The following is a 27351-nucleotide window of genomic DNA, read 5'->3' on the forward strand; positions in this document are numbered from 1 at the left end:
AAGAGCACTGAAACTATTCCAAGTGTCTTCGATTCTCATTCAAATTAATTATGTAATGAAGCATACATGACTGTTCTAGCTACTTTCTACTAACTAAACACATATATGCACATGGATTCATCTGCATGCAAGTTCATCTCTTCCTCTACCACATGCACATCCTAGTTATAATAAATACTGATGGCCTGACATAGATACTTCCATTCCTAATCTTCTGATTTTTTTTAGCTCTTCGTGAAACATTGATGCCTCCAAGGATTTCTTCTAATTTGCAGAAATCAAGTCAACCCTTCATCTAATAAGTTTCATATCACTCCACTAACTAAACATCTTATAAAAAATTAATAACACTTAACTGTTCACTAGCTTTATAATCCCTCGACAGGCAAAGAAAGCCTGTCATAGGCCAGAGTGTGGGGCTAGTTAGTCTCTATATAAGTGCTACCAAGCTCTATACAGCATCATATCAGAGTCATAACAATCTCCTTAGCTCTCTAAGATGGCATCAAAGACCCACCTATCCTTCTTGTTTCTTTTGCCATTAGTTCTCTTCTCAATCTCAGCAGAAGCACAGCTTCAGGTTGGCTTCTACAGCAAGACATGCCCACATGCCGAAGAGATCATTCACAAGGAGATGATCGAGATCATGAAAGTAGCTCCGAGCCTTGCTGGGCCTCTCCTTAGGATGCACTTCCATGACTGCTTTGTTAGGGTATGTTATAAAATCACTCACTATATGCATGCATCATTTCAGGCACAACCTAATGTTCTTTTCAATTCAGGGCTGCGATGGTTCAGTCCTCCTTGATTCCACCAAGAACAATGTAGCTGAGAAGGATGCACGACCGAACCAGAGCCTTCGAGGATACGGAGTAATTGATAGGATAAAAGCCAAGTTAGAGCAAGCTTGTCCTAACACTGTCTCATGTGCTGATGTTGTGGCTGTTGTTGCTAGGGATGCAGTGTGGTTGGTAAGTGATCTTATCTTACTCTTGTTTGTCTAAAATTAGTGTTAATTGATCTGAATTAATGATCATCTTATATATAGAGCAAAGGACCATTCTGGCCAGTGTGGACTGGAAGAAGAGATGGAAGAGTGTCAATTGCAAACGAGACCAAGCAACTACCACCTCCTACTGCAAACATGACTCGATTGATCTCAATGTTTGCAGCTAAGGGACTGGGTATCAAGGACCTAGTAGTACTCTCAGGTACTAAAATACTTTAATATTGCATGGTGAATATATACCTTAATATCATTTTATGCATGCATGAAAACTTATCTTATGACCTAAATATAAACTAGGTGGCCATACACTTGGAACCTCGCATTGCACAGCTTTCAGCGATCGCCTGTACAACTTCACCGGCATGAACAACCTGAACGATGTCGATCCTTCGCTCGATAAGAATTATATAGCCAAGCTAAGATTGAAGTGCACACTTACTGATAACACTACACTTGTGGAGATGGATCCTGGCAGCTTCAGGACCTTTGATTCCAGCTATTATAAGTATGTCACTAAGAGGAGAGGGCTCTTCCACTCTGATGCTTCTCTCCTTACGAACAGCTTCACGAAAGCGTACGTCGAAAAGCATGCGAATGGATTCACCAGTGAGTTCTTCCAAGATTTCAGTGAGTCAATGATCAACATGGGGAATATTTCACCTCTAACAGGCAGCCAGGGTGAGATCAGGAAGAAGTGTAATGTTATCAACTAGATTAGATAGATCTTGTGATAAGATCTACGCGTAATATTTGAGTTTGAGGTCATGAGAGCTTTTGTAAATGTTTCAACGTACTTTTCCAAATCTCTTCAGTTTCCTTTCCCTTGCAAATCATTTATGTAATCATGTAATAATTGTTCATTTCATCAAATAATAAGGGTTCACCATGCTATTGTTCCTATTATGTCTGGCAACTCTGTAGTTTTAAGGGTTAATAGATCATTTCACATGGACATGGACATATAATTCTAACGGGAAGAATGCATTTTACTTATGTTTTAAATCAAAGTATCTTCCTAATTTTTTTTTTAATTTCTGTCACTTGAACCTATTCTCATTCAGATATGTATTCATATACTTTATAACAAAAAGAAAAAGAAAAAAAAGAAGATCAAGATGTCCCTTTGGTTATTTTTTTCTAAAAATCCTTAAGAAGATTCTTCTTTCTTGTATTGTATTAATGTGAGTATAATCAATCTTCCAACATGAGAAAAGATAAATGGTGAAAAGGTTAAAAGTTCACAGTTTTAGAGGAAAAATTATTACTTTGGATAGAAAGATTAAATATTGCACATAGATAAAAACTTCAAGTGGCTCATGCCGCAATAAAGAATTCAAGAATGCAGTCTGTTTAGGCCTTATCATAGGATAGTAAATTATATTTTACCCTCTTATATTAGATCATAGAAACTGGGTAAGTAAAACAAATTGCTAAAAATTTGAACATGCAACTTTAGTATTGCGTGCTAGATAATCTTAAGCTTTCTTAATTAAAACCTCTTCTAATTATATAAACAAGAGGTAAAAGTTTAACTCTTTTGATGGAAAACTTCATTTTTAAAACAAATGATTGAAATAATTGAAAGAATAAAAATGGTCAAACTAAACAAATAGTTGAAAAATAAAGTTGAAAGTATAAATGTAATTAAATAAGTGCATTCGCATGAACCCTAAATTTACTCATATGTATTTAAACTTTAGTATTTAGCCTCTCTGTGGTTGGTACCATGTTGTAAGTATCAGCTAGCTATTAACAAAGGTATGTAAGACTTAATTATTCACACAAAAAATTTTAATCTGATTTAAATATGGTATCATAGATAATTTGGTCATTTAGCAAACATGCTAATGGTGGAAAATATTGACACCAATGGATCACATTAATAATTTAGCATTTGCGTTTTAAATCGACTCATAGCTCAACTTAGGGTAGTTTAAGCCTCCAAAGATCAAACTCTTACGAGGCCCATGCGTAAACCTAATGCACCTAAACTTGTCTTATAGAATGTCGTCTTATGCATATCTCTTCTATTCGAAGAAGGTGAAGTGTCTTTCTCAAATAGCATGACTCATGCATTAATAAATTAAAGTACTTATCTAGTGGCCTTCTAATTAAATTTGATTGATCAACAACTGCTAATGTTGGTATGTGCTGCACAAGAAGCTAGCAAAGTTTGATACAAGATAGCAGTTGAGCTTCCATTTTTATATATATCATGGCTGTCATGTGACGCTGCCATGATCAGATCCTCTGATTAATTCCTAGTCTCTTATACATCAAATGGTTTCTCTCTACTTAGCTCTTCCAAGAAGCTGTTTAAATAGCATCTTGATCATGCAACTAAGAAACAAAGATCACAATTAACTTGCTAAGTGTAGTGACCTAATCAAACAACTACTTACAGATCCCATAACATTTTTGGCATATTTTATTGCTAGTTGCAGTACCTAATCAATGTTCGAATCAATCAAATTACTCTCTATAATAACATTCTCATATTGATGTGAGAGTTGGTAAACAAAGTGTTAATATAGCAGTAGAATCTATGGCTATGACAAACTAATGAAGTTGTAGCATGAGAATAAAAATCCATCTGTTATGTACTTCTATTTTCAATACATTCTTATGCTTTGTCTTCATTAACTTGGACTAAGTTGCTACTTATGCCTGTTTTTTGTCCTGCAGTGATCCAATTTGAGTCTCCTTTACTAGCTGTAAAGTGGAAGAAGGTGGCTAACTGTTACTTTCTTTACCTCATAAGGGAAATAATATGGAAATAGATTGGTCCTGGAGTCCAAGTGAATCGGAAAAGTAGTAGACGAGACATGCAACTGTACTTTATCATAATTTTATTTGAAGAACATGGCACAGCTGACTTGCAAAAATAATCCAATCAGATGGCTTGATGCATCTTCTACCTTGACAAATGCTTGGACTCAATGGCTAAATCAATATTTCTTATGTTTAATTTCTTCCTTTCTAACGAGTAGATTAGACTAAATTTTCCCACCACCAACAATTTATAAAAGTAAGATCATGACTTGGTATGGTTATTTTCATCTCTTCAAGTTTTGTTTTGAAAGTTTATCCATTGTAGTCAACCAAGAAAACTGAAATAATACTAAGGTGTCTCGAATTCTCATTCAAATTAGTTGTATAATGAAGCATACATGATCGTTCTAACTACTTTCTACTAACTGAACAAATTAATTAATCCTAAGCACATGGATTCATCTGCATGCAAGTTCATCTCTTCCTCTACCACATGCACATCCTAGTTTTAATAATTACTGATGGCCTGACATGGATACTTCCATTCCTAATCTAGTGATTTTTTTGAGCTCTTCGTGAAACATTGATGCCTCCAAGGATTTATTCTAATTTACAGACTCAAGTCAATCCTTCATCTAATAAATTTCAGATCACTCCACTAACTAAACATCTAATAAAAAATTAATAACACTTAACTGTTCACTAGCTTTATAATCCCTCGACAGGCAAAGAAAGCCTGTCATAGGCCAGAGTGTGGGGCTAGTTAGTCTCTATATAAGTGCTACCAAGCTCTATACAGCATCATATCAGAGTCATAATAATCTCCTTAGCTCTCTAAGATGGCATCAAAGACTCACCTATCCTTCCTGTTTCTTTTGCCATTAGTTCTCTTCTCAATCTCAGCAGAAGCACAGCTTCAGGTTGGCTTCTACAGCAAGACATGCCCACATGCCGAAGAGATCATTCACAAGGAGATGATCGAGATCATGAAAGTAGCTCCGAGCCTTGCTGGGCCTCTCCTTAGGATGCACTTCCATGACTGCTTTGTTAGGGTATGTTTCAAAATAACTCACTATATGCATGCATTATTTCATGCACAACCTAATGTTCTCTTCAATTCAGGGCTGCGATGGTTCAGTCCTCCTTGATTCCACCAAGAACAATGTAGCCGAGAAGGATGCACGACCGAACCAGAGCCTTCGAGGATACGGAGTAATTGATAGGATAAAAGCCAAGTTGGAGCAAGCTTGTCCTAACACTGTCTCATGCGCTGATGTTGTGGCTGTTGTTGCTAGGGATGCAGTGTGGTTGGTAAGTGATCTTATCTTACTCTTGTTTGTCTAAAATTAGTGTTAATTGATCTGAATTAACGATCATCTTATATATAGAGCAAAGGACCATTCTGGCCAGTGTGGACTGGAAGAAGAGATGGAAGAGTGTCAATTGCAAACGAGACCAGGCAACTACCACCTCCTACTGCAAACATGACTCGATTGATCTCAATGTTTGCAGCTAAGGGACTGGGTATCAAGGACCTAGTAGTACTCTCAGGTACTAAATTTTTTTAGTATTGCATGGTCCTCAATATCATTTTATGGGTGCATGAAAAACTTATCTTATGACCTAAATATAAACTAGGTGGCCATACGCTTGGAACCTCGCATTGCACAGCTTTCAGCGATCGCTTGTACAACTTCACCGGCATGAACAACCTGAATGATGTCGATCCTTCACTAGATAAGAATTATATAGCCAAGCTAAGATTGAAGTGCACACTTACTGATAACACTACACTTGTGGAGATGGATCCTGGCAGCTTCAGGACCTTTGATGCTAGCTACTATAAGTATGTCACCAAGAGGAGAGGGCTCTTCCACTCTGATGCTTCTCTTCTTACAAACAGCTTCACGAAAGCATACGTCGAAAAGCATGCGAATGGATTCACCAGTGAGTTCTTCCAAGATTTCAGTGAGTCAATGATCAACATGGGGAATATTTCGCCTCTGACAGGCAGCCAGGGTGAGATCAGGAAGAAGTGTAATGTTATTAACTAGATTAGATAGATCTTGTGTTGAGATCTATGTGTACTATTCCAGGTTGAGGCTATGAGAGCTTTGCTAGTGTTTCAGTGTATTTCTCCAATTCTCTTCTGTCCTCTTCCCTTTGTAATTCATTCATGTAATACTGTAATAATTGTCAATTCATCAAATAAGAAGCATGCTATTGTTCCTATAAAATGTTTGGCAACTTTGGAGTTTTGGCACAATTCTATTGGGAAAAATACATTTTAATTATATTGACAAATAGATACCCCTTTAATTTTTTTTTGTCTTGAAATTCTCAAAGTCTCATACCTCTTTCATCTCAAATTTCTCTTACTCCTGCAATTTGTATATTGCAAATTAATCTTCCGAAAAGATGACAAGAGAAATAGTAAAAAGGCTAAAAGTTTAATAGTTCTAATGAACAATTACTTTCACTATTATCTTTGAATGAAAAAAAAAAACTAATGGTTGCAATAGATCTGAACGACAAGTGGATCATGACAACAAAAAGTTCAGGATGCACTCTAAACTTTAGCCTAATCATTGGATATAAATTGTATTTTATCCTATTAAATTAGATCAGAGAAACTGTAAGGTAAAATAAGAAGATAAAAATTTGAATATGCAACCCGAGGCTTCCATATGTTAGATAATTTTAAACTTTCTTTAGAATTTCTTCTGACATTAACTAGAGATGTACCGAAGCTTCAGCATGTGCTATAATTCAAACCTTATCATTCCATTCATGGTTCCGGTTCTCTAACATCTAGTTCCACATGCAAAAGAGTCACTGCAATCCCATGAATAACACTAATAAAATATTGCATTTAGCATAAGGTTCTGACTTAGGGTACAAATATATGCATAATTTTGTATGCAGGAAGTAATTGTGAGAGATCCTGTGTATGCATATATTATAAGTTGACTAGTAATTCCACAACTATATGCTTAATAAATAGAACATTATGAAGTGTATCTCGATTTGCGACATAATTAACTTATTAGTCAGAACAAAACCACATATTATTGAGCTTTACAAGGAAGCAATGGAAATTGGATATATTTTTTTAAAATATATTTAAACTCATCCTATGACCTCCTTAATTGGAAGATCTTTGGAATATCAAAATACCTGTCATGCTTAATTATAAGAAATCATGTTAAATTATAGCTGGATAAATGCGATCATATCTTTTTATCTTAGGGTTTAGGTTTTTAGGAAGGATATCTTTACTATTTTTTAAATCATCCCATGACCTCTATTGTTTGATATATCTTGAACTTGTTTGTGCCATATTTTTGATTTTAAACACACAATCTTTGGGTTAGTTGACTTATTTTGGTTTCCAAGATCTATTGTTTTGTGCAATTAGTAAAATCATATTTGGGTCTCTTTGTCTAACCGTGATCCATAATCTTTGGGTCAATGAGGAATACTTCTCACTCATATTAGCATCTCTTTCATTATCCTTGACCCCATTATTTATTTATTGTCACAGAGTATAAAAAAATCTTTGAAATAGCAAAACTTGGTATATGCACTTTGGTAGGCCAGCTTCAACCCATTTATCTGCCTATTCATTGGATTGATATGATTTAGACTTCACCGATGGTGTCTCGAGCATGAATACATCTTAGGGGTATCTTTTCTTATTGTTTTAGTGTTTTATTTAGAGAAAAATAAGATTTTTGTAGGTTGCGTTCGAATGCGCTTGCGAACGCCTGCAGGCATTCACAAATACAGAGAACGAGAATTATGCGTTCAAACATCGCGTTCGAACGTGGGTGGGTGCGTTTGAACTCTTGCATGCGTTCACAAATACAGAGAATGCATTTGGTGCATTCGAACGCGGTCGGCGGAAATCCACTATTTTTAGGGTTAATAATTGTCATTTTTTAATTGTTTGGTTAGCCTCTTAAGGTGTGGATGGTAACCAAAAAATGGATATTGAATGAATTGAGTTTTTGCCTAATATTCTTCTTCTCCTTCTCTCTCGTTCCCTCATCCCCCGGCTTCGCCGCTTCTAGCCTCTCTCGACCGGCCACTCACCCTAGTCCTTTAAGGGCGGCTCACTCCTCCCCCTTCTTCAAATCTCTCTACCTCGCCCTAATCCTTTCCATCATCCATAATCCTTCTACCACCACCTTCCTTACCGGTGCCACCCCATTACTGCCCGCCTACCACCTCCATAATCCACCTAGGATCCCGTGCCTCCATCCACGAATCCAAAGAATGGACTCCCTGATATTTACCCACTTATCTGAATATATCGCCGGATCCCACCGTTCGATTCTCCTGAAATTAGATTTATTGGAAAGCTCTTTTCCAGGGCTACGACCTATCAAAATTTCATATTGATCCGACGGCTATATTTCCAGAAATCCTCTTCTAAAGTTCTATTAAGATCTTATCCAGATATGAAAATGGGATAGATTAAACCTTAATCCAAGGGGAGATCGTATCATGAATTTATTGGACTAATGGACCTCCATAATCTAATGATTCCTTGCTATCTCCGTCACCGCCCCTCGCCTCGGCCTTCATCACTGTGCCTCGCCATGTTTCGCCGCGGCCTCCATCGTCACGCTAGCGCCTCACCCCATGTCACCTCGGCCTCCAACGCCGCGCCATCGCCTTGCCTCGCCTCAACCTCCGTTGCCGGGCCTCGCCTCGTCTTGTCCCACCTCGGTCTCTGTCGCTATGTTTAGACTCACCTCACCTCGACCTCCGTTACCGAGCCTCGCTTACCTTGTCCCACCTTGGCCTCCGTCGCTACATTCGGACTCGCCTTGCCTAGCTTTCTCACTGTCTAAGCTTGCATCTGCCCTGTTACTTCATATTTTGGGCCATCTACTTTTTATTTTGAATTAAATCTGTGTGGATGCAATGAGATGTAGTAGGCATCATATACTTTGCTCTTCGTTTTCTTGGATTCATAGGTCTACCCAAATGGGGTCCTCAGGTGTTTCATTAAATTCATCGGACTTCGTCATTGGCGTGCTTGTATCCTGTCAAAGCTTGCTCCTTAGTTGGGTGCTTAGTTTCTCAAGACTCATGTTGTTCTACCTATAGTGCTGCCGGTTGGCCAAGCGAGAGACTTGCTATTAGAGTTTTGCTCTATCTCCTCTATTTTTTTTATGCTTGAGTTTTTATTATGATATATGCGTTAACTGTTATTCAGTTTGGGGCTTGCTTTTAGGGCTCTTGTCCTATTTCCCCTTATCATCATTTGTATAAAGTTATAATTCAGTATATTAAAATGAATGATATGATTAGTCTACGGACTTTCTTTCAAATAAAAAAAAATGACAACCGCCTATTGTCCAATCTCACAAAATAAGGGAGATCCATATTAGAGATTACTTAGGTTACCAACTTTATACAGGAATCTAAGTTCTTAATAGAAGATTGTTGGTGGATCTTCAAACTAATATTATATATTATTATTTTATTTAAAAAATGATTTGTTTTGGTTGTTTAATTTCATTTTTTGTTAGGCAATAATTTGAGTCCGTCTTGGAAAGAGAAAAAAAAAGTTGTTTTATAAGGAAGGGATGGGATTAAGTGCAGATCGATCTTATGTAGGATGGTACGGACAGAACGTTGGGTATACATTAACACATTAACTATACACATCTGATAACTCGAACGCTCATGTCGAGGGGTCAAAACGGGTAGGATTAACTCCGACCCGACTCGCTATCCGATCCGACTCGGATCGGATTTGGATAAAAAATTTGTATCCGATTCGGATACGGATAGAATTTTTAAAAAAAAATCGGATACGGATTCGGATACGGGTCGGATATATTTTTCGGATTCGAATACGGATATCGAATATTCGTTTACCCACATATTTTTTTAAATGATTTACAGTTTTTAATTTACTTATTTAAATAGTAAATATTAATATTGTTACTAATAATACATTATATATTATTTATAGAGATTAATTTCTCCAATTTTATATATTTGACATACAAAAAATTTATTTGTTGTAAAACTCTTAATAATTTTGTATTAATTATATCTAAATAAAATATTATAATTATTTTAAATTCAATCAATATCCGTTTAAGATCCGATCCTCTATCCCAAATTTATCCGTATCCGTTTATTTATGATATGGTTTTAAATTTTGCTATCCGTCTAATATCCGTATCTGAATTCGTATTCGGACTAAAAATATGGATCCAGATATGGGTTGAGCACTATCCGATCCGTATCCGATCCGTTTTCACCCCTACTGTCAAATTTTATACCCTATTATTTTTCTTTTTGTTGGGATGAGAGCCGTCAAATATGCGTGATCAATGTATTAGTGCATATTCAATGGGCACTTAGACCGACACACATTATAACTATGCTGTATAAGGAAAGTAAGCCAATGACATACAATTCCACTATGTTTTATTGCACCATTTTAACAAAGGACAAACATTTTGTGAAAATAGAAAAATAAATGAGTTTATTAGATAAGTAAATAACATCCTTAATCTTAAAATCATCTGCAAGAATGCAATTTCTATGCCAATGGCAAGTAGGACGTAAACATGACTAGAATTCTTGCCAAACCAATGCAAGATATATGATAATGATAATATTATTATTATTACTAAAAACAAGTTTTTTTAGTAATAATAATAATATTACTAAAGTTAATGACCTTTTTGCGCTCGACCCTAGCTTTGCTAGGGTTTCGACCATAGCTTTCCCTATCTCTCTTTAGAGAGCATTTTCTTTGCCCCTTCCCTCCTCTAAACCGTGTGGTTAGGGTGGAGAGGGAGATGCTTCCCCCACTCTCTTCTTTTCTTTTTCTCCCTCTTTTATGTTCTTTTTTTCTTCCAAGTGGTTCTGTCATTTTCTCTTCGCTTCCCCTACATCAACTACCTCCTCCCCTATTGTTTTAGTCCTCTACATAGCTGCCCTCTTCATTGAAGTGCCGAGCTTTATTTGCCTCTATTGCCTTTTCAGTCGTGTTGTCACTCACCTCTGGACAGTGAACTTCGAGCCCTACATAATCAAGGCCAAATAGTGCTTGGCTAGAGCATAACCTTGGACTCATCGTGGCTGGTTTGCTTGGTGGCGGAGGGTTGGGCCTAGCTCTATTTTGAGGTCAATGCTACATGGTTGGGTTTCTGTTGTAGGGCTTGGTCGGTGTTTGATGTTCTGTTTCATCTGAGATATTTGTTGTGTGGGTTATGGTAGTGGTGGTTGCTATCAGCAGTGATCTACTATCTTGTTGTTGTTATGTTAGTCCATTTTAGTTTTATGGTGGGTAGTGGTGTTGGGTCTTTGAGATTTTGGCTCTGCGAGCTTGCTGGAGCTACAAGATGCTGACCCATTTAGACTAGCATTTTCATACTTGCCTTGTGTCATTCTTTGTGGTGCAACTTTGGTGAGCTAAGAGGGAGGCTTATTTCCAAGGTTGTTAAGTGTTACGAATCAGATCTGGATTGATTCAGCCGTAAGAAAATTATAAAAATTAGGTGGTAGTAGCCTCGTGAGTTAGAGTTCTAATGGCTCTAGTTTCACCTAAATCGGAGGAAAAATAAAAATAAAATAATGGAGATAGTTCAGAATAGGGCAGAATGGTAAATATCCAACGTTGTGGCAATCGTCGGAGGGTGGCGGACGACCATTGGTGGTGGTGATCCGACGTTGTGGCAGTCGTCGAAGGGTGGCGGACGACCATTGGTGGTGGTGGACGACCGTAGAGTAGGGTGGTTGTTGGAAATAGGTGGTGGCTAGGGTTTAAAAGCGTTGGAGGTTCTATGACTATGATCAACTCCTAGAAAGATAATGGCGATCTAATAGCTACGGTAAAAGATAAGGATGATAAGTAATGCAAGATAAATAAACTTAACTTAACTCAATATTCATTCCATGATAATCAATTAGAGATGCACTCCACATATTTATAGAGACTAATCTTAGACCGACCTTTCTTAGAATTTGCTTATTAGCTTATATTAAAGATAAACATGACTTAGAGATAATCATAACTTAGCTAAATCAGCCTTCCTTATCTTTCTCGAATTAGATAGACTCCGAATATGGAAAAGTTGTGAATACTAAAGTTAGATCTGGAGGTTGGCGATCTTATTCAACTGGTTTGATATTATTCTAACGTTTGTAGAATATTCTGCGAATATTTTCCTAAAACTGCACCGAGTTGAATTTAGCTAATTAAATAAAATCCTAATCTACTAAAGCTCTAAATAAACCAAATAAGAAAATAAGATTACTAGACTCGATCCATTGAGTCCAATATCTCTATGATATGATCCGATCTGACCTAGATTACATCATTAAGCACTATTATTTCTTTATACTTTCTCTACTAATGTTTAGTATGTATTTCAGCCAAGTTAGGGACTTATTCTACCCTTTTTCCTATATTTGAGGTAATAAATCATCTCTAAATCTTAATGAAAATCTGGTCTAAATACCTTATTTAAAAACTAATTAAAAGTTGATGGTCTTTCGTTATCAAATCGTTATTGACTACTAAGTAAACAAAGATTTTTATTTGAAAGTTTATTGCATGGGGCCTAAAAAATAAATGCAACCTATCCAGTTGGTAGCTTAATTTGGGTTGAAGCCTTTTTATTTCAACAAATCTATAATTAATGAAACTTTAGTGACTGTCATGCATAAGAATCCGGATTAATTACTCGAAGTCCAAATCTATGTGCGAATTAAAGTCGATCTTTATCGAAAGATAACAATATAGCTGAGGTGAGCAGTGATGACATCTACCATTAATTTACCGAATATTTTCAAACTTTTTTTTTTATATGTCGACCCTCCTATTTTAAAATTTTATTTTCAAGTTTATTTATATTTAATTCTAGAACACCCTACATTTCGCTTTCTAACGGTCAATTACTATATAGATGATAGATACAAAATAATCTTAATATCCTTAAATAAGTTTTTACTAAGCTAAGCTAAAAAATATATATTTTAAAGTCAAATAACTAGTATTTTACTTCTTTTTTAAAAAAAATTAAATATAATATTCACTATTTATTTTTAATACATTCTAAGCAAAATAATAAAGATAAAACATAGGATATTTTTACTAAATTCTACCTACTTTAATTATCTTTTGTATATCCTCATAAAGAACTATATCTTTTGGTTTTTTTAATAGAAACAGTTGCATTCATTCTAGACAAATGCATTCAAATAGAAGAATTAAAGAAATTATAATCTTTAAGTAAGGAGGAAGGAAGCTCACCAACTTCAAGTGGACTTCCAACTTTGCCGACTTGCCGACGTGGAAGATTACTCGGTAATTAGGTGGAGATTAAGCTACAGCTAATCATATGAGTAGCTTTATTACATATAAAAATATAGTTTATTATGCACATCTTATAGTCAAATGGACCATCATTCTATATGATCCAGTGATGTGAACACCTTACTTTCCTTTTCTACTATAAATATTTTATTTTGCAATTCGTATTCTTACCGGACACTGTGGTTGAGTCCTGTCGGCTCATGACAAATATTGTAGGATTAACTTTCTCTATAAATATTAAAATTAATATTTCGTGACCTTTAACAATGTGTAATATGAGCATGGTTTAGCTTTATTATGGTTCCTTTTCCTAGAGGATTGGTATAGTTGTTTAACGTATATAACGGAATTGGGATATCAAAATTTATATTAAGCATATGAAAGATAAGTATCGGCTAAACTTACACTTGGGGAAGGATACGAAAAAATGGTGGTTCATCTAGCTTAGTGCAATTTTTTTAGAGTTTTTAATACGTTGAAAAGGAACAACAGAACTTTCAATAATAGTGCTAGTACTTATGAGGTCTTTTCTCGTAGGATGACTACCTTGTTTCTTTGCCTGGCAGGGATACAAAGGGAGGGAGTGAACTCAGATCGTGAACTTGAATGAAGATGGATGGTGGATGCGGCTAGCTTGCTATATTATGTTTAGTCTTTGTGATTGCTCTTATTTTTGAGTTAGGACCTTTTGTGGTTATAAACTGGGACAATTTTATCTTTTGTAGTTTTGTTGTGATTAATTTAGGAAAGATTAATACTTATTTTTAAGTTTCAATGAAACAGGAGTTACGGCCCGGTTTTTAAAAAAACTTATATATATCTATAAGTAAGCCTGTAAGTTTTATTCTAATTTGCAATATTGACTTATTCTAGCTTGCACTCTAATAAGATTTTGAAATTTTAAACTAAGTCTTTAAGTCTCTCTAGAGGTGTTCAAATAATACGCTACCATTACACTACTCCTTTTTATTCACCTTCTATATTATGACTTGATACCATATTACCAGTTTATATCATAGATAATATGAGGATTAAAACTATTGACTCTCAAAATAGTTGGGATGTTTTATTTTTAATAATTTCCACATTAGAATCTGTGAGGTTAAAGTTGACTTGGTGTAAAAGAAAAAGGAAAAATTAAAAAGTTGACTTATGCCTTCATAACAACTACGAGAATATGAAAAAAAAAACATTAAAAAAAAACATTAAAAATAAAACAGTTCGAGATAATTCTAGAACTTTGGTGGTTTGAGATATCTATATTAGTATTACTTCAAGTCTACACCAAATAGCATCAAAGAAAATAATAAAATACTTGCATTATAAAGTGGTACCACGGAGGACCGAATCATAAATACCCATGTAGGTTTGAATAAAAAAAAATAAAAGTAGGGTGGTTTTTGTAAATTTCCTAAAGAAAAATATCCCAATCTCGCGTGTGGCATCCACACGGATTAGTCAATGGGAATCTTTTGACTTCATGTGCTGGCATCCACGTAGGTCTTGTACTCCGCCATGTACTACGTACTACGTAGTCAAATTTTCCACCTCCTTCCCAAAAGAAATAAAATAAAATATTATCTCCCACCTTAGAAGATCTACACAATCCTTAGCTTAAACTATCACCTCTTGCTATAAATAGATGACTCACTCTTACACACTCTCATAGCCATCACAAGATCATAGTTTTCTCAAAAGAATTTCTCTCCATGGCCATGGAAAGCTTCCATTCCAATCTCTTGTCGTTGACCCTCGCAACTCTTGTGGTCTTCTTCCTCCTCGGCTCAAGCAATGGCCATCCTCCCCTCAAGGTTGGGTTCTATGAGAAGTCATGCCCTGGTGCAGAGTCCATTGTTCTCAAGACTGTGGCCAGTTACTTCTCTCAAGACCCTACTGTTACTGCTCCTTTGCTGAGGCTACACTTCCATGACTGCTTTGTTAGGGTAAGTAATAGTTCCTCGGTGGAAAACTTAAGCTATCAAAGTTTTTATTTTTAATGTAAATTAATGTTTTTATGCTGTACAGGGGTGTGATGGATCAGTGCTTATCAACTCCACCAAGACTAACTTGGCAGAGAAGGATGCAATGCCAAACAAAAGCCTTGATGGGTTCTATGTCATTGATGCTGCAAAGGAGGCACTGGAGAGAGCGTGCCCAGGGACTGTCTCTTGTGCAGATATTATAGCTCTTGTAGCTCGAGATGCAGTCACTTTGGTAATCCGATTACCTTACAGCATAAGCTGTTGGATTTATATATAAGTTAACATATGGGTCAGTAATTTGAATCCAATCGATTGTATTCCAATGCAGGCTGCAGGGAAAAGCAAGAACCTTTGGGAAGTCCAAACAGGGAGGAGGGATGGGGTTGTGTCTTTAGCCTGGGAGGCTCTGGCTAATATACCATCTCCTTTTGAGGATATAACTCAGCTGAAGTCACAATTCGGTGCAAGGGGTCTAAGTGCAAAAGACCTGGCTATTCTATCAGGTACTCTTGATAACTCTCTATATTAAAATAGTGATCCATTCTTTCTTTATCTTCTTTTCTTCTTTTGAGACAAGGGAGAATTCATTAGGAACGAGAAGTCTAAAGAGATAAGACCATATGGATGGTAATATACGACTCTTAAAACTTTGCTAAAATATCCCTACTTTCTTTCAGGAGCTCATGCAATTGGTAGATCACACTGTAACTCCTTCGAGAAGAGGCTCTACGACTTCACTGGAAAAGGAGACACAGACCCAACTCTTGATCCCGCCTACGCCGCCGAGCTCCGGACCAAATGCAAGCCGGGGGATGTCACGACGACGGTCGAGATGGTCCCCGGCAGCTCGACGACGTTTGATACGAAGTACTACGATCTGGTGACGAGGAGAAGAGGGCTGTTCCACTCTGACGAGGCTCTGCTTCAGGATAAGAAGTCCAGAGCTGTTGTTTATTCTCAGAGCAAAGCAGCTGAGAGTGATTTCTTCTATGAGTTTGGGGTGTCGATGGTGAGGATGGGAAAGGTTGGAGTGCTCACAGGGAGTTCAGGAGAGATTAGGAGGAACTGTGCCTTAGTAAATTGATAGATGTTTGAGTACTGTACTGAGAGATGAGAGAGGAGATTGTTTGTGTGAATGTTGGTTAATTTCTTGTAGTAATAAGCTTTGTCACTACTTGATCATTGTGATTATAATTATGTATTGTGAAAATAAGAGAGGGTTAAATGCATTGGACTCTCTTGTAGTGAAAATAGAAGAGGAATTTTTAAAATATCATAATTGCTATTATATTTTTTAAAATGATGCTAAACTCTTTTAATTTTTTCAGATTTGTCATTATGAGTAAATTTTGATAGAATTATTCCTAATCGATTGTTATTAAAGTTAATCTCGTATAAAATAAGAAATATTTCTTTTTGTACTATGATATTGGGTATGATATTGGATAGTTCTTAAATTATTTTGTATAATTTATACAGGGGTAAAATATTCTTCTTTGAATCAAAATTATATTTTAATTATGAGTACTTAGTTAAGCAATGGAATGGTATTTTTGGAAGAGGACAATGATTTTGATGACAATTATAATATTTTAAAGAATGCAATTATAATATTGTAAAAAAATTAGTGGCAATTATATAAAGTCTGAGTTTAATCAAACTGACCACACTTTTTAGGATAACAAAGCAGATGGGATGTTAGGATGAAAAAATTAGTAATTGTAATTAAGTCAAAAAGTTCAAAGAGTTTAATAATACAAAAATGAGTTTTATAGAGCAAAATATTTTTTCCAAACTATATGTAGGTAAAATACAATCTAACCCAAGCAGTAAAAGAAAATCAAATACAAAATACAGCATGTACTAGTGATACTTAATTTCTTATTACTAGAAAATTTTGTTAGTGTGGAGTTAAGGTCATGGATGACCGGTCAACAGTTGCCCTGCCGGCGGCATATTAGCACGTGGCACAAGAGGTGCTATACAATATCTCTCCTAACGGTTTCGTTGCTCGCCATCAAGCTACCTGTTGCCGATCATCGTCGTCATCGCCGCCTGAGCTCACGGCTTAAGTTTTTAACCGATAATCATATATATATATATATATATATATATATATATATATATATATATATATATATATATATATATATATATCCCTCGGGCTAAGATACTCGACGCGAGCTCTAGCGACGGCAACGCTGACAGCGAAGTCAAGCGACGAAGGGTGAGTGGCGAGTGGCTATTGGCTACAGCAACAGCGAAGGCAAAGTATATGTCCCTTATTTTTTTTTCTCTTTTTCTTTTACGACACAGTCGATAAATACCGCGACGCATGCCGTGCCGGCCGGTAGTCGGCATGGTCCGTGCCTGTGGCATAGCCTATCATTGGTTAATGTTATAAAATGTCTCATAAGTATTTCTAAAATTTTATTTATCGAGTTAAATAAATTATATTCTAAGATTAATGGTAGATAGAGTCATCTTACTCCAAGACAGAAAATTACTCAATGAAGCATATAATGTTATTTGAAGATAAAAAGGAAACATGACATTTTGAGTGGAAAAAACATGATAATTAACTCACTAGTGTAACAAAACAACAACAAATATACACAAAACTTCAGTTCTTCGCACCCAACTTTGCACGTAAACTGCTCGTCGCCGCACCGTTTATCCTTCGACAGTCAACCCTAATCTCTCCTTCTCCTCCCATCAACACGCCCACATTTCCAAGTTTGATCATGGACTTTGCAAACTGCTGCCTGAAAACTTCAGGATCATTCAAATATTTCACCGCTAATTTGTTCGTCATGTCGGTGTAGGCCAACTCCTGGTCTAGCTGAAGAACAACCTTGTTGTTGAGCAAAGCGCGATAGAAAGAGTTGTCCAGAAGAAATGGAGTGGTGGCCACTTGGTTCATGGACAGGGCTATGTCATCTGTGATGTTTTGGATTGTGACAAGGTGAGGAGGGCATTTGTTTTGGAGAGTTTTCAGCAGTGTGGGATTCATAGTTGGGTCTGGCAATCCACTGTTCTTGAAGTTGTAGAGCCTTTCCAGGAAGAAGCCACAATGGCAGAGTCCAGTGCTGTGAGCACCTGCAGTTAAATTAGGATGATCAACAATGAAAATGCTTGGCATTGCCATAGGTGTTATCCATGCATAGTATTTAGAAATTAAACTTTGCTAAACAATCTTAATTTAGACCTATTTTTTTATTTCCACAAGTGAATCACCAACTAGTCTAAAAACCATGGATGGGCCGCATGGCACCCCTCCTAATAGCATCGCTGCTCACCATCGATCTCGTTGCCGTTTGCTGATTGCCGCCCGTCACTCGCCGTGGCCGTCGTTTAGTGCCCTAGTCCCCGAGAGAGAAGAGAGATCGAGACAGAGAGAGAGAGATCGAAAGAGGGTTAAAAACTTAAGTTGCATATTCGAATCCGTTGAGCGATGGCGACGACAACAACGACGGTGACTACAATGGCAAAGGTGAGTATCCTTTACCTCTTTCTCTCATTCTCTTATGGCACGGCCGGCAAGTATTGTGGCACATGCCGTGCCGTGCCGTGTCGGCCGGTGGTCGGCACAGTCCGTGCCTGTGGTACAGCATCATTGTAAAAACTATTAGAGAACCTATAAATTTATGAATCTATAGTTCTCACTCTATAAAAAGGTGAAAAGAAAAATATTATATGAGTACCAAATCTGATTTTTATTTTCTATCAAATTTCCATTAGCCATGCTCATTTAGAATGTTTTTTAAGAATTAAGCCTAAAACGTAAATATTAAAAAGATAGGGACTGAACTGCAAAATTCCAAAAACGTAGGGTGTGAAATGGAAATTTTCTCTTAAAAATTAACGTAGCTAATTAATGGTATCAAATTGCGAGCAACGTACATAAAGTTTCCACTCTTTGAGATTGCAGCTACGTAATTAAAAAAATTCACATTCTCCAAGATTCATAATTCCGTCATGCTAAGTTCGTATCACATTTAATCACTAGAAAGAAACTTCAAATTTCCTAACCATATCATCCATCCATATGCATTAATAATTAACCTACTTCTACTACTACGTTTCTAATTAATAATTTTAATATCAAAACTCAAACGTACCTAGCAATGTGGTGAGATCCACCAGATCAAGATTGATCTTTTTGAATGCAGCTAAAGCCTTCTCAACAGAGAAGAGAGGACTTGGAATAATGACATCACCCATTCTTGACACAAGTCCATCCCTTCTCCCAGTAGGCAGATCATATGCTGCTCCTCCGGCCAACGCCACCCCGTCTCTCGTCGCCAACGCCAGTATGTCGGCGCACGACACCACCCCGGTGCACTCCTTCTCGACGGCCGCCTTTATATCGTCGATCACATCGAATGTTCTCAGTGTCAGATTCGGAGGAGCTTCCTTCTCCGCTATGTTATCATCTGTGCTATCGATAAGCACAGAAGCATCACAACCCTGTGATCACAGTATACATTTGTTAGATAAACCAGTTGATCTAAAAGCTTAAACTATCTTCTAAATAGTGCGTAATCTTACTCTGATGAAGCAATCATGGAAAAAGAGGCGAAGAAGGCCAGAAGTGACAGATGGGTCTCTTTGGAAATGGCTTTGGACTACTTGGCGAACTATGATCTCAGCTCTGGGGCATGAGTTGCTGTAGAAGTGGAGTTGTAGAGAGGAGGAAGTGGTTGCAGCTTGGGCTACAAGGAGGAGTAGAGCTAAGAAGAGTACTGCCATGAAGAGAAGCTTCTCTTTTGCTCTTAGGTTTGAACAATCTCAACTGAGAGAGAGAGAGAGAGAGAGTAATAGAGTCATGAGTAGTATTTATGGGAGTTACTGGAGATTCTTTGGAAGATGTGAGTGGCGGATTTGTTACTCTTTGTGATCGTGTTTCTTGGGATGATGAGCAATAGTTGATCGGTTTATAATGGCAAGCACATGCACCACTTAATGTTTTCTTGTTGATACGTTACAAAGTTATCAGATGGGTGCAAAATTAGTTAAGCACGGTCACAATTAGTTACGACATTTATTGAAAAGATTAATAAATGGGTCATAATTAGTTAAGCAGGTTAAAATGCTACATAAGTTGAGTTAAAAACGGATAAATACAAAAAGAACTTAACATCACATTTTCCAGCTTTTATTTTATATCTTTTGAAAGAGGTGAGAGCTTCAACGCAGACATGATCCCATTGGCAATAACTTTACTAGTTATCATAGTGGTGATAAAATTATTGTTTCCTTTTCAATACATCACAAAGTTATCTTATAGTGATGCAAAACAAATAGGTTCTGCTATTGTGAACTCAGTTCTAGGCATCTAGCATCAACAATATGGATTATTTTAACAACTCACCTTCAAGAAGAAGGAGACTAACAGGACTTTGTTTGAGTTGGGAGCATTTCATTGCGGAGCTGCCTCAAAGTAAAATTAACTATGATTCTGTGCATTAGGGTTTTACAGGAGAGCTGAAAGATATACTTAGATGAGATAAGTTGCCAAACAAAACTACCACTTTGTACATAACTTCATCATTGAAGCCCTTAAACATTCCTACAAATAGTGGAGAGGTGATTGTCTCAAGTCACTCCATAATGGTCTTAAAAGATTAACAAAGAGCCAAAAAAGTGTGCACACTGTAATAGAAAGGAAGCTTCAAATGTACTGGCCGTCGAGGTAGAATACAAAAGTGGCTCTTCATTTTGTCTCTAGCCGCCTTAAGACTGACTCCGCAAAAATTTGCTGCCTGGAGATGACAAATATGGTTCAGAAGCAACACAAAGTCATAATGAAGACAATTTCAAGGGCTTACAGTGCATACTGACGTGCAGTTTATTTTAGTCTGAATGATAGTTAGCTTCCAGTAGCAATCGAAACAATGTCTAAGTTCTATAATCAGCAAAAAAACAAGTCAAGATGGCCATGCCAATCTGCTATTTCCCACCGCCACAGAAATAGTGTGGCTGTGGGATATTGAATTTGCTATGGCTGATTTTTAGAACAATGCTCTTGGCTACATTAACAATACCAATTCAACTGCCTCTGCAGTCAAATGGCCAAAAGAGAATCTGATTTTGTAATACTAATAAGAGTTGCAAAATCAAGCACAATTCTAGTTTCTCAAGAGATAACGGTAATCCATTGTTTAAATCTTCAGGTGGGGTTGAAAATTGCACCAATCACTTATCTATATCGTGACATAGCCATGCTAGTAGAAGATCGTGCACTACATATACAATGTTATACTGTTTATAGAGGCATCAAAGAAGATCGGAAAACTGCAAGTGAATTTCAAATTGGCAAAGCCAAGGCATGCATAATGTAAGTCAAGAATAGAGTAAGAGAATGGCAAAGAAGTCTCTGCATACTTCCGTTCTGTAAGCTTGGGGCTGGGCCTAAAGTACTTAAGATATCCATCCCATGGAACCTTTTTTAGACCAGCGCGAAGAGAAATCATGTCTCTGACCCTACATGACATCAGTAATATACAATAAGTAAAGCATCCTATTCTCATAGGTTCCTGTGTGCTACTTGTAAGGACATAATAAAGCAAAATATGTTACCTTTCAGCAAATTCTATAGGTGTCTCTCCAGGTCTTAGATACTGAGGCTCCAAGTACCAAACATCACAGACAACAGCCCATGATGTCATAAGGCGGACCAAATGCATGGTAAAAGATTGTCTAACACATAAAATAGTTGAATGATTCAGATGTCCAAAAACCAAAAGTCAATGTAAGATATACTGGTACTTACTTCTTACTGTTCCAGAAGGCATCCACAAAAATTCTGTTGTATTTAATTGCTACTGGGCAAACAGCACAACCAAGTTCAAAAGCACCCTGGAACAACATAGAGGGTGTGCATTAAATAATTAGAAATAAATTGCAGATTTGGTTAAATTATCAACTAGACAAGTGAGCTTTATGTGTTCATAACAAGTGCTACTAAAATACTCATCATGGATAAATTCATTATAAATGAGATAAGTCGTTCATGAGGAATATTAAGTCATATGATAAGTATCAAATTGAAAGGCTAATGAATTCAAAAGTAAAAAAGAAGTATTTCAATTAATTCCACAAAAAATGGAGATTATTGCAGTTAAACACAAACACTTGAAACTAACTGCTAATGCACTTGGGCAAAGGATCAGATAAAGTAAACTATTGTTGCAAAAAGATGATGGCATCAGAGAATGTAAAACACAGAACATGAAGAAGAGACATCAAAAGTGCCGATCGTGGCTCACAAAAGCTTGCTGATCATTAAATACTAGAAGAGCAGGTTATTGACTTTTGAAAGGTAAGATTCTTATACTCTATTGTGTTTTCTCATATTACAGTAATGTGAATCCCAAATTTTTTTGAACTTCCGATTTTTGGAATGAGATATTTTTCAATTCCATGTTCTCTATTTCTCACACAGCTCCTCACTGGAAAGTACTGCTGGAAGAACAGAGGCCAACTCAACATTCTTAGCCTGCTTTGACATATATCACAAACCAGTTGCAGTGGAGGACAGCCGCCAAAAAAGAGCATGACTAATTGAATATGCTTTTTTTACTTGTCCCAATTAGTGATACAAAAGTTGACATGATGTAATACACTAAACTACTACACCACCTTCAGAAAAACTAAGCTTTATAACATCCATCAAGATTATATGGTATGTAAATGATGCATACCTTCTTGAACATGACAGTATAGTGATTGTTTACACAAGTTCCTTCTGGGAATATCAGAAGAGGGTTGTTTTCAACTCCTTGAACATGATCTCGTAACCTGTAAATAGAAACTCGGTCCGAAATTATGGACATCAACAAAGAATACCAAGGAAAGCAAGTCTTACTTTCTTGTAACAACTTCTCGATCCTTAGATTCTGTACGGTTGAACCAAATACAACCTACGCTTTCCAAAATAGTCTTCTGAATAAATCCTAGGGAACAAAGACAAAAAAGGGGAAAAAATTTTGAAGATCAAAACAGCAGCTCAATTATCAAACAATTAGCCTTTCCCCAAAAATTGATATTGAACAATAAATACAAAAACAATAAACAAAAGACACTAACAGAAAAGGAGGAGAAAAGAGGAGAGAGAACACTAGAACCTTACCAACCCATCCAGGATGTTTTTGCATGATAACTGCAAATGCTGTCATCTGCTCTAGAATGATGAAATCAATCATGGAAGTATGGTTGGCAACAAATACCTGTTCATATGAGGTACGCTTGTAAATATTAAATAACAAACGCATACAGATTTATAACAAATGGAAATTACATATGCCATATATGACAACTAGATGAGAGTAATCTGTGGAAGAAGAATTATAAGTGTATCTTATACAAAAGCAACCTGATGTGGACGCATACTTGGGCGAGGTCCATGATATCTGACCACCCCAGTCCATGAAGCAACAAAGACACTGCACATCATCTCAACCAATATTCTCTGGAAGAATTCCAAACAAGAAACCAGGAAAGAAACAACTATTCAGAATCAAATAAGGTACAATTTAAACAAATTCTCCACAAATCTTATACTGCAAAAAAGAAGAAGTAATTACAGGTAATACTGATAAACAAACTATTATTGATGTAGATGAGCATAACAATGAAATCAGGGGCATAGATCAATAAAATTCAAATTTATATAGCTCAGACTGAAAAACATTTAGGAGATCATGGAAGTATTTTCCTGTTGACAAACTCTGCCAGAGCCAGTTATTAAAACATGAATGTAACTGTTCTCATAGATTGATACCACTTAAACAGGCAGTGACAGGAGCAGGATTTCACAAGGGGTGCAATGATGACAACCAAGAAACTATGAATTAATTTCTTAATCAAATCAAAAGGGCATCCCAATGGACAAGGCTCTCGCCAACACCCAATTTGAGGAGCAAAGATGTACACAACCTCAAGGATTTACTTTCCATTAGTGCCACCTATGCCAACCACAAGTTGGCACTACACATGCTTTGCAGATGCACTGCATGGAAGTCCGTACCAGCAGCAAGAAACTTGACACGCCTGGACTTCCTAGGTGCTTTGCGGTAATAATCTTAACAATAATCATTGTGGGAGATCTAACAGCTACCAAGGATGACTGTAAAAGTTAAGAGAGGGATTTAGGCCTTCTAACAGAATATCTTCACATATTTTCATCCTTAGCAAATATTGACCTTTACGACAATCACTGTAGGAGCCCTAACAGCTATGTAGGATGACAGGCAAAGTTGAGAAAGGGATTTAGAATTTCTAATCAGATGCCTTCACATATTTCTTTCATCTCAGGTTTTCAAATGAATCAGTTATCTCCTTAGCAAATGTTAAAGTTTAACTAGTTGGCCTCCAGATTGTAGATTGGCGTAAGCCTGTCCCAACCCTTTAACTTATCTTTCTAGGGTTCAAGCAAACCCAAGTATTGTCCTTCACCTCCACTGCTTGTGGAAGAGACCGAAACATGGCTATGTAAATGAGATGGATGGTGGACTAGAGATGGTGATTGAAGGGCCACCCTTTGTTTAACTCAGCTGAAAGCTTTCTCCATTTTTCTTTCACCCTTTCTCTTGCTATCTTACTTTTCCTCTTAACTCTTTCCCTTCAGAAAGGGGGGTAGCTACCCTTCTACACCCCTACTACATGCGTGCCGCATGCCTTTGTCAGCCTTACCCTGATTAGTAGGGACTATGGAGGCTTTGACTTAAAATGATGACCTCTTGCACAAAAGGGGCATTTCTATCAAATATTAGATGTTCATTTCAAGTAATTAGACCTAGTAACATTATAAGTAAATTTCACATAATTTCAAAGAGAAAGGGAGTTCAAGCTAACTAGCAGATATGTCAAAAAGTAGGATCTTACTATAGCAAAACATATAGAAGATGAGAGGAAGGATAGTAGAAGTTTAGATGTCGAGATCAACTAGAGACCAAAACAAAATAAAGATCTGATCATACATTCAAGGTATAAAAGAAGTTCTCTTTATTACAGCATTTTTTACCTTTCTTCTGAATTCATATTACCTTCTACTGGATTTGGAGGTCCCCTAAAAGATAGCATTGATAATTTTAAAACAGAAAATAGAAGGGTAGATGATGAAAACAGATAGAACAAAGTATAAAATAGAAAAAAAGTCATTCAATAGATGACCAAAATTTATTAGATGACATCGACAGATATGAGAAAGAATTCAAAAATTTATACAAGGTGAAGTGACCCACCTCTATTTTACGCCTCCACTTGTTATGCCCTCTCAACAAGAAATGTACAGGGAAAAATGCTGAAAAAAATACTATCCACCCTGCTGCCAAGGTTGCAACCCTGGACAAATAAAGTAGAGCTATTACAAGGAAAAGGCATACGAAATATTTCTACAAATAGTTGAAAATAGATAAAGAGCTAATAAGTGGCACTAAAATGGCAGAGACCACTTGCTATAAGTACATCATGTTCTCCGATATCAACAACTCGATTAATGATGTGGAATAGAAAAATGCAAGAATATTTTATAAAAACACTATAAAAAAGTAAAAAAAAAAGGACAAGAATATTCTATGCATATACGCCAAAGAATAATTCATAAAGATGATCCAGCAAGTATAGGGAAAGCAACCGGATCCAATTATTAACTAGACACGAGAAGTTCCCACAAATACACAGTTGATGATCTAAAGTGGTATCTCTAGCAAGGTTAGAAATACGGCGTTTCCACTGGCTTGCATATTTTTGGTTTCAGCAGCTTTAGATTCTGATATAGGGGTTTGAACAAAAACATTTTGCACAAATACTTGGAAAATTTAAGGAGAAAAGTTTGTAATCTGCTGATCTCTTAAGTGATACTCTAGATTACGTCTGCCTGTTTGTCAATTGACATTTATTAGAGAGGATTGGAGTGCAAACGTTCTGTTAAAATTTGGAAGAAAGTTTTAACACTTTCTTAGCCATTTTCAGGTTAATGGGGAGATCTATAATCTTAAAATAGTAATTTTATTCCAAAACTTAAAATTTAAATCGTACCTTAGTGGAAAAAGAATCCCATATCTTATGACAAGTCCCAGGCACCACAAAGGGAACAAATATATGTTCCAATTCCACGGTTCTGGAGGATTTGATTTAAAGCAGCGAGTAAATGAATCCTGTTTCAAAGAATGTAAATATCAAATCCAATGCAGTAACTAAAGAGAGTAATATACGTGGAAAAGGTAAACAATTTGAACATGTGCCCATTTTGTGGTTAAAATGTAAATATCACTCAACATCACCCAAAAGATGAAAAGGCTCCACAAGAACTAGAAATTGGTTAGAACATTTAGGCCAAAGTACAACTGGAACCTGCCAACACAATCTTCCTTGGAATCGAATGTAATGTTAGAGTTATGTCAGACAAAAATAAATGGCTTCTTCGACTTGGCCAAACCTCCAAATTTAGGGGCTTTGCTAACTTCAACTAGTCCTACATGACACATACTACATAGTTGTTTATTAAAGTAGATTGAGACACATAGAGGCAAGATGGTGCTATCAGCCAATGTGCCAACTACAAAATACTGAAAAATCAACTATGGTGTCTCTTTCATTACAGTATGTAATAAGTTAAGCTGGAAAATTAAAATTTGTTCTTCTAAATTAACACAAAAAAATCACAATAAAGGTGACCAACCCTAATTGTCACCAGGATTCATCACAATCAAAATCAATCAAGAACCGATCTTTTTCCACAAGGAAAAAAAAGGCAAACAAATGATCGACTTTTACACAGTCTTACTACATCTAACCTAAGCCGACGATAAAATCAAGAAGAACAATAAAAGTGCAAGAAGGGGAGCCAGGAACTCACATCGACGATGGCGCCTGCTGCCTCGGATAACGTGGGAGAGATGTCGAGCAGATCCCTCCTGATCAAAATACGAAAAGAGCATCAAAAGGAAAGAGAAGGAAAGAAAAAAAAAAAAAAAAGAAGAAGAGAGAATTGGATTAGAATGAGTTGGATTAGGGATTTACAGGTGGAGATTCTTCGGGGAGTCTTGGATGGAGTCGGTAGTGAGGTACTCCTCCAGGTTTGGACGGTCCAGATCCGTCTCCGTGATCGAAGACCCCACTCCGGCCATCGGCATCCAGGTCTGGAGGAGCAACGAGTTCCTCGAGGAGCGAGGAAGAAGAAGAGAGGAACCTTTTCCTTTTTTTATTATTATTTTCCTTCCTGATTA

At 36.6% G+C, this 27351-nt stretch overlaps 5 protein-coding genes across 5 annotated transcripts; 3 read left to right on the forward strand and 2 right to left on the reverse strand.

The window, feature by feature from the left end:
• Window positions 1–450: 450 nt before the first annotated feature.
• Window positions 451–1912, forward strand: LOC140759297 (peroxidase 1-like). The gene is made up of 4 exons (XM_073095818.1): window positions 451–712; window positions 783–971; window positions 1049–1211; window positions 1307–1912. The coding sequence occupies exons 1-4, from the start codon at window positions 500–502 to the stop codon at window positions 1720–1722; spliced, it is 981 nt and encodes a 326-aa protein (XP_072951919.1). The 5' UTR covers window positions 451–499; the 3' UTR covers window positions 1723–1912.
• A 2666-nt stretch (window positions 1913–4578) lies between these two features.
• On the forward strand, window positions 4579–6018 carry LOC140759311 (peroxidase 1-like). The gene is made up of 4 exons (XM_073095835.1): window positions 4579–4833; window positions 4904–5092; window positions 5170–5332; window positions 5420–6018. Exons 1-4 carry the CDS (start codon window positions 4621–4623, stop codon window positions 5833–5835), a joined length of 981 nt encoding a protein of 326 aa, XP_072951936.1. The 5' UTR covers window positions 4579–4620; the 3' UTR covers window positions 5836–6018.
• Window positions 6019–14803: 8785 nt separating this feature from the next.
• LOC140759342 (peroxidase 27-like) lies at window positions 14804–16331 on the forward strand. Its single transcript, XM_073095876.1, has 4 exons — window positions 14804–15079; window positions 15162–15350; window positions 15447–15621; window positions 15796–16331. Exons 1-4 carry the CDS (start codon window positions 14846–14848, stop codon window positions 16200–16202), a joined length of 1005 nt encoding a protein of 334 aa, XP_072951977.1. The 5' UTR covers window positions 14804–14845; the 3' UTR covers window positions 16203–16331.
• A 1321-nt stretch (window positions 16332–17652) lies between these two features.
• Window positions 17653–19933, reverse strand: LOC140759424 (peroxidase 57-like). Its single transcript, XM_073095986.1, has 3 exons — window positions 19670–19933; window positions 19240–19588; window positions 17653–18217 (listed from the first exon to the last, which is right to left on the reverse strand). Exons 1-3 carry the CDS (start codon window positions 19868–19870, stop codon window positions 17742–17744), a joined length of 1026 nt encoding a protein of 341 aa, XP_072952087.1. The 5' UTR covers window positions 19871–19933; the 3' UTR covers window positions 17653–17741.
• A 577-nt stretch (window positions 19934–20510) lies between these two features.
• On the reverse strand, window positions 20511–27345 carry LOC140759683 (glycerol-3-phosphate acyltransferase 9). The gene is made up of 12 exons (XM_073096314.1): window positions 27146–27345; window positions 26982–27039; window positions 26162–26280; window positions 25366–25465; window positions 23496–23591; window positions 23253–23349; window positions 22989–23076; window positions 22825–22921; window positions 21894–21979; window positions 21701–21820; window positions 21506–21604; window positions 20511–20883 (listed from the first exon to the last, which is right to left on the reverse strand). The coding sequence occupies exons 1-12, from the start codon at window positions 27256–27258 to the stop codon at window positions 20835–20837; spliced, it is 1122 nt and encodes a 373-aa protein (XP_072952415.1). The 5' UTR covers window positions 27259–27345; the 3' UTR covers window positions 20511–20834.
• Between the last annotated feature and the right edge of the window lie 6 nt (window positions 27346–27351).

This window comes from Typha angustifolia, chromosome 4 (assembly GCF_048772165.1).
Source record: "Typha angustifolia cultivar Huaian chromosome 4, ASM4877216v1, whole genome shotgun sequence".
NCBI lineage: Eukaryota > Viridiplantae > Streptophyta > Magnoliopsida > Poales > Typhaceae > Typha > Typha angustifolia.